The sequence below is a fragment of the Malaya genurostris genome, chromosome 2 (assembly GCF_030247185.1).
Source record: "Malaya genurostris strain Urasoe2022 chromosome 2, Malgen_1.1, whole genome shotgun sequence".
NCBI lineage: Eukaryota > Metazoa > Arthropoda > Insecta > Diptera > Culicidae > Malaya > Malaya genurostris.
The window spans coordinates 267,752,501-267,760,187 of record NC_080571.1 but is presented as its reverse complement, the minus strand read 5'-3'; the positions used below and the strand labels follow the sequence as shown (position 1 = coordinate 267,760,187).

The 7,687-nt window shown below is 35.9% G+C and overlaps 1 protein-coding gene across 1 annotated transcript; it reads left to right on the top strand.

The window, feature by feature from the left end:
- The first annotated feature begins 1,422 nt into the window (after window positions 1–1,422).
- On the top strand, window positions 1,423–7,483 carry LOC131429901 (U6 snRNA-associated Sm-like protein LSm4). Its single transcript, XM_058594343.1, has 4 exons — window positions 1,423–1,577; window positions 1,639–1,680; window positions 6,791–6,889; window positions 7,046–7,483. Exons 1-4 carry the CDS (start codon window positions 1,575–1,577, stop codon window positions 7,361–7,363), a joined length of 462 nt encoding a protein of 153 aa, XP_058450326.1. The 5' UTR covers window positions 1,423–1,574; the 3' UTR covers window positions 7,364–7,483.
- The last annotated feature ends 204 nt before the right edge of the window (window positions 7,484–7,687 follow it).

Genomic DNA, 7,687 nt, shown 5'->3' with positions numbered 1-7,687 from the left:
TTATTGCCTTTCGTATGTACTTTTTATTGAAAAAATAGAACAAGGACGCTAAAAATGTGAAACCGATTCAAAACGGTTCTGCCAATCTTGTATGGCAAGAATCCGACAGAAAAAGTACCGTTAAAAACCTCTAGGCGGGATTCTCTGCCGGAAACGGTTGTTGCATTGTTGCTGGCAGAATTCCGGCAAAAATGGCTGGCAGACATAGCCAGCCGTCTGGGAAGAAATCTGCCCACCGCGTGCAAGTGGGCGATAGCAATGATCTGACATAATGGGAAACTAATGTCTTATTGTTAGCCTTATTTTAAGCCGTACAGTTGAAAATCGAATACTTTAAAACACTGCGGATATGAAGCACCTTAGTTAGCTTGACATAAATTTTAAAGTGCTCAAATAAAATATACAAACATTATCGATTTTATGCTGTGAATATTTTTTTATCGTGCTTGTAGAACTAATTTAAAGTCATTTTAATACCGATATATTGCTTATTTTGTTTTCAGAAAAACTGAAGGTTGACATCTCAGTTTGTCGGATAAAAACATCACATGAACAAGAAACAAATGGTAATAATTTATTAGAAGTGCTGCTTTTTTATTTATCGAGCTACGAGGAAGGAATCTTGTCGTATCTTAGAATATAAGAGATTAGAGTAATGCATGAATATAATCAAATATAAATATATGAATATAAAGCAAATACACAACATGGTTTGGATACTTGGGTTCTGTTGGATATGACAGAATCACCGAGAAGATAGAGAAGAAAAACCTAACCGTTGCAAATTAAAAAAATTCAATCGAAGCGAATTTATTGTAGCGTTTTCAATTGAAACAAATTATCGTGATATCAAACGAAACAGTCGAAACAAGTTTGGAAGATTAGCTTTATTCTGAACGGTAAGAGAATATACAATTTATTGTAAAATTATTAAAAATTCCTGTGATGTAGTCGTGTAACCCATCGCGAAGTTTCATCTTTACAGTGTTATGTCATCTAGTTCGAATATTTGATCACGCCTCTTTGATATGTAGCACTGATTTACTTTTGAAGCAACCAATCTGAAAAGTGTCTGGAATGAAAACTTTCTATATTGATTCCGAACATTTTTATTAATCTTGAAAATCTTAGGGCAAATCTAATAATACATAAAAAATCATCAAAAACATCATATCAGCATGTTAATATACAAAATGTACCTCTATTATAAGGCCTTTGTAATATGTAGCTCATCTATCTCTATTATAGTTTTCATATGAACATCTTATGAAATCGACAATATATGAGAAATGTTACGTTTTTCATAGAGATTTGCTTACTTTTTATGTTTTGTCCTTCTTTAAAGAACAGCTGAAATGGTTCAACGCTTCAATGAGACCCCCCGAGATCGTTCGTTTCATTTTCGGTTGTCCCTGAGATAACTGTCAAATGGGAACTTTTGTTTTGGTCGGCATTTATTCATTCAAGATATTAGCGTTTATAGCTGAATAGTACCGATTGTATGGGACAAAGTTTATGAAATTTTCGAATTATACTGTATAAAAGCTTTTAAAGTTTTAAATAGAATCTTTGGAATGGTAATATTATCTTACTTAAATTATTTTCCTAAAATTTGTTATCAAAACCAATGTATTCTAGCTACCTTTATCACTGCTAAAGACGGCGCAAAGTCATCCTATGGTAAGTAAATAAACAAAAATCTGGCTAAGTATAGTATTCGTTTTCATGCCAGATAATATTTTGTGAAATTGCTAAACGGGTTTATATACTGCATACCTCAACAGGAATGTTCGCCTCAAATGGTGAAGTATCAATTTCACGATGGGGTCATACAACAGATCAGTCCGAACAGTTTGTTATTGTATTAAATATTTGAGTCGAGTTCGATTTGGCGGATAATCACATCATGGCGAGGGTACTGTTTCAGAAGTATTTTACGGGTAATATAAAATCGTTAGCGAAGATGTGACGATATTCGTGTATTAAGACGGAATGATATTCATGTATTACGAATGTGTTGATAATTATCGTCCAATAGCAACTCTCTATTTTTAAGAAAATATTTGAAAAATTACTGATAAGTCGAATTAGTAATTTTCTAGATAGACATAAAACACTCTATAGCATGTAATAGGGATTCCGAAGCGGTATCAGTACCACTATTGCTATAACTGAGCTCGTAGTCAAAATTTTAGAGGAAACTGGCTCAAAATATATGTAGGTGCATTATTTTTAGATCTGAAAAAGGCATTCTATACTCTTAATCACTAAATTCTGCTTCAGAAATTAGAAATGTATAGACTCAGAGGCGTTGCTAGCAGCGTAATTTGTAGTTACTTGGAAAACAGAACCCAATATGTTTTCGTTAACAGGAAAACAAGTTCTTCATAACAAGTAAGCATTGGTGTACCACAAGGAAGTAATATTGGGACCTTGCTTTTTCTACTATACAGAAATGACATAAGTAAAATTCATTTTTCTTGTACTCCGAGTTTGTTCGCGTATGATACGGTTTTGTTTTATCCAAATGTCAACCCAAACTATCATATGGCACATGAGCAGATACCTACAGATCCAACAAACATATTTTTCGAAAAATTTTCTTTTTCTGAACTTACAAAAAACACGTTATTTTCAAAAATACTTGTTCGTTTGCATTCTTCGTTAAGCTCCGAATACTTCTAAAATTTTAAAATTTCTTTGAAAATTGACCAAAAAACAATCGACCGAAAAACAAAAATGCTTAGATTTTAGATCAACAATTTTAAAATTTCTGCGAAAATACCGTTTTTAGATTTTTTAGTGAAAACGAAATAATTTCATTCCACATATTTTAGCTGGTGCGAATTTCAATGAACAATAATGTTTAGATGGTAGCTTTGAATATTCCGTAAATGTCAAAAACTTCGTTCGGCACGTCAGTGTAGATATTGAACTGCTAATGCACTGATGAGTCAAAGACGAAATGTAAACATAATTAAAAACTTCAACGATTCTGAAATTTATTAATATCTACTTTTTGAGATTTTTAGTAAATACAGTAAATGTTTAGCTGGTGCAAATTTAATTGGTTGAATAGCTAAGTCAGGTTCTAAAATTTCTGTAAAAATGTTATTTCTTAATTTTTTTAGTACACTTGAAATATTTTCTTTTCTAAAATTTTAGCTGAAGCAATATTCAACCGATTGGTGAACAAAAAGGCTAAGATGAGTGCTTTGAAATCCTTGTAGTATGTCAAATATGTATTATTTTTGAATTTCCGTGTAGATGAAATTTGTTTGATTTTTCTTAGTAAATTTGATACAATTTTCGGCAACTTGTTTGCTATTTGTACTTTTTCTGAAAACTTTGTGTAGACAACTCTATTTTGCATAACCTTCAGTATGTTTCACTCTCAATGAATTCGTTTTTCTAATGATGATAAAAGTTTCGAAGTTGGTCAAACATTAACTGAGATACAGACAGTTAAAATTGGCGTTTCCACTTTTTCACCCCCTTGTAATTCGGAATGTTAAAAGGCTTTCTGTATTTTCACGAATTAGTTTCAACATGACACGTAATCCAAGTGTAATAATTACGGGTGGGTAATGTCGAAGTAATAACTGGATAACATAAATACGAATTCATGTCATTGCTTCAAGAGTTTGAATCATTGTATTTAGGGGCGTACCAGGAAAATTATTGCCCGGGGCAAAATAAGATTTTCCACCATCGTTGGTTTATTGACAAAAAAAGTGTCTATTCCATCTCTGGAGGGATCGATTTGGCGAGTAAAAAAACTAAAGATTTGGTTTGTCGCAGTGTGTGGCATCAATTCGAAACCCACTTGATGCAATTTCGCCATGGTTGTCGCTATCGTTTTCGGTCCACCGTGAACAAATGCGGCACTCATTTCGACAACAACTTCCTCTTAGACTAATGATCATGCAAAATACCCAAGTAACATTTTTAATATTAATAAATACTTGTAGCTGCCTTCAATGCTACATAATAAATCACTTTAAACTCCACGAAAGCCTACTGAAAACCTCTATAAGAGGCTCTGCCAAGTGGAATCAGCATAAAGCTGCGTTAAAACTTCAAATTCAAGAAAATTTTGAAACCAGCTTCACGATCAACATTAAATTTATTCGGATGGAATGAATTCCGCTATGAATAAACTGTCGTTTTGATGATATTTTTCTTGACTATGTGTGTGTCATGTCTGCTTTGAATGCAATCAGTAAGAATAAGGAATGTATCGATAAGTAGTTAGCAACATTCAAACAGTTATTACTCTCAAATGGCTTAATTTTTTGCAGCGTGTTTTGCGGTGACATGTTTGTTTACATGTCAATAACAGCTGCGCAATCGATTGGTTTCGGTACGGTTTATCGTTTCAATGATGAGTCGAATTGATTCGGACACGCGAAAGAAAATTCTGCACACTTGGTACTCAGAAAGTGGTGTCATACAACGAAATTGCAAAAAAAGGGTGAAAGTGCCAGTGTAAAAAATATTATCGAGAAGTTCAGTAAGACCCTTTCAATGAAGGATTTGCCCCGATCCGGCCGGGACTTAAAAGTGGTTGAGTACATCAGGAAAAACCCATCGGCGTCGATGCGGGATTTGGCCGAGCAGTTCAACACCAGTATCGGGATGATTCAGTGGATCAAAGTTCGGAACTCCCTAAAAATGTACAAGAAACAGAATGTGCCGAAAAAGTCCCTGGTACAGCAAGTTCAGGCCAAAACAAGAGCGCGAAAACGGTGTAATCGGATTCTACAGAATAAAGACGAATGCATCCTGATCGACGACGAAACCTACGCCAAGGAAGACTCTCGAGCGCTGCCCGGACCGCAATATTATTCGAAATCGGTGTACCAGGACCTGAACGACGCTGACACCACGGTGGCGATGGAAAAGTTTGGGCAGAAGGTGTTGGTCTGGCAAGCAATTTGTACCTGTGGTTTGCGGTTGTCGATTCTCTTCACGAAGGGCACAATTAACGCCAAGGTGTACGAGGAAGAATGTTTGAAGAAGAGAATGCTGCCACTGTACAGAAAGCATAAGGCTCCTCCTCTCTTCTGGCCGGATTTGGCTTCAGCCCACTACGCCAACTCCGTTCTACAGTGGTTGTCAAAAAATAATGTACAATTCGTGGAAAAGGACATCAACCCACCGGGGTCTTCGGCCAATTGAAAAGTATTGGGCAATTGTCAAACAGAAACTAGGATTTTCACAGAAACTAGGATTTTCTTCAATATAATCAGTGAAATGCATAAAAATATAATTTTTCTAAAATATATCGAAAACTGATGTCAAAATATGTTTTTTTTTCGCTTTTTTATTCAATAATCAATGTTGCTAAACACTTTTCGATACACTCCATATATTAGATTTTAATTACGAGTTTGAGGCTTTTTCCGAACGTAAAAACTTTACGCGCTTCTATTTTTATCGTGAATGTATGGATAAAAATAAGAATGATAACTAATTACCTTGAAATAAATGCGGTTTTTACGAAAATCTCCATGATTTATGAAAATTATTTTTTGTGATTCAACGTCATTTTTGTATAAAACTCTTTCGTGGCGTTGAAACTTCTGAAAATGAATCGTGAAAGTCCACCCTATTTCCTCATTTTTGCATTTCTAATATTTTTTGCATTTCGAAGTTTCACGAATATTTGAAGTTTCTGGGTGTCAAAATCCTTTGATCAATACAAATAACTAAGCCAAGAGGATATACGAAACTTACCACACCCGTTGAAAGAAGTAGACCGTAATTGATATCGGCATTTCTATGCGTGATTTATTTGAATGGTTATTTGAAAAGCATATTTTTGTTATGTTCGGAAAATCAAAATTTTCTAAAAAGGATGATTTTTTGCTGGTATCTTTTTGGCAACACTGTTTTTGACAGATCACGCATGAATCGTGTTTTGTGTCATTGGCAAACTTGATCAGTTTGGTCTATAATTTAATCATGAATCGTCGTTTGGTCTATAATTTCATCATGAATAGGCCCCTGCAAAGTTGCAGTAAGATTCACCTTTTTATCGAAAAATTGTGTTCAGCGACGAAGCTCATTTCATGGTTGAATGGATACAGCAATAAGCAAAATTGTCGCATCTGGAGTGAAGACCAGCCAGAAGCATTGCAAGAGCTACCAAAGCATCCCAAAAAAGTCACTGTTTGTTGTGGATTATGGGCCGGTGGCATTATTCGTGAAATACCAACCGATATGTAGGAGAAAATGTACCAAAATTTGAACAATTTCCTCAAATTTGGTGTGTTTTTCGGCTTTCTCATAAAGAGAGGCTATGTTTTAAAAATCAAATCCTATATCTCCTAAAAAATCACCCTTTAGTTTCTATTTAAAATACGTTGAGCCACAGTATCACTAATGAATATAAAGTTTCCGATGAACGACTGAATACTTAAAACCGGGATAAAATAAACGACATCTAATCTAATATAAATTTTCTACACATGTAGAATTTTGATCGTTACGCCTGCTCAGTGGTTCAAGATGAACTGCTAACTTGCTCTAGTAGTTTAATTTGAGCGGTGTTACTTCAACAAGCTGTTATGCACTGACTAGTCTAAGATGAAGAGAAAATTAAACTCAAATCAAATCTGTTTATGGATTCACCTTTAAATACACTTATGAGCATCATATTTTAATAATGAACTGTGATCAAGTTTGATAAACAATACCGTATCCAACAGTTGAACATCCCTCAAATTTCATCAGAATTCGGAATAAAACTTAACACCTACTAATATTTGCTCCTTTAATCCGGCAGTTGGTGGAGCTGAAGAATGGCGAAACGTACAACGGACACTTGGTGAGCTGCGACACCTGGATGAACATCAATCTTCGGGAGGTCATCTGCACATCAAAGGTGAGAATTAATCCTACATGGAATCGAATGCATAATGGACGTTCCCGTGCCTTGTACGGGAGGTCACTTGAAACCGAACCGAACTAACGAGCCCGGGACATAAATTAATTCGTAAATACATATTTTTTTCTCCTTTCCCCGCTTCTTTCCGGACAGGATGGTGATAAATTTTGGCGAATGCCCGAGTGTTACATCCGCGGCAGTACTATCAAGTATCTGCGCATACCGGACGAGGTGATCGACATGGTGAAGGATGACGTGCAGGCCAAATCGCGGAATCGGCAAGAACTGAACAAAGGTGGCGGTCGCAATCAGGGTGGTGGCGGTGGGGGCGGAATAGGCCAGCAGGGTGGCCGAGGTGGTGGACGCAACAATGCCAATGCCAATAATAGGAACACATTCGGCGGGGCCAACCGACCGGGGAACCGGGCCGGGCTTGGCAATCCCAATCGGAACGCGCCCAACAAGAAGTAATCGAGAAGCGAGAAGTCGTCTTTAAGGTGTGAAAAACGAAAAGCCGAGCATTCGGCTGAATACCTGGTTGAGAGAATGAAATAAACGAACTTGAATAAAAAATATGTGCTTGAATGGAAACGATGGCTTTTTTTCGTCCAATTCAAAGGATTCCTCGTGGGCTTTTTTAATAGAGAACTGTCTGCTTGAAGATAAATTTAATTTCTTTTTGTATAAATTATTTCGCTTCGTCTTTTCCGCCGCCTCGGTCTTTTATTCGCTTTTGAATATGCGTCCCCTTTTTCGATACTTGTGTGTATATAAATGGACAAAGGCCGCTTAAGG

What these genes read in the sequence shown, in the direction of transcription:
- LOC131429901 (XM_058594343.1), top strand. An exon ending in CGGCGCAAAGTCATCCTATG is followed by an intron (nt 1,681 to 6,790) that starts GTAAGTAAATAA and finishes TTAATCCGGCAG; the next exon opens with TTGGTGGAGCTGAAGAATGG. An exon ending in AGGTCATCTGCACATCAAAG is followed by an intron (nt 6,890 to 7,045) that starts GTGAGAATTAAT and finishes CTTTCCGGACAG; the next exon opens with GATGGTGATAAATTTTGGCG.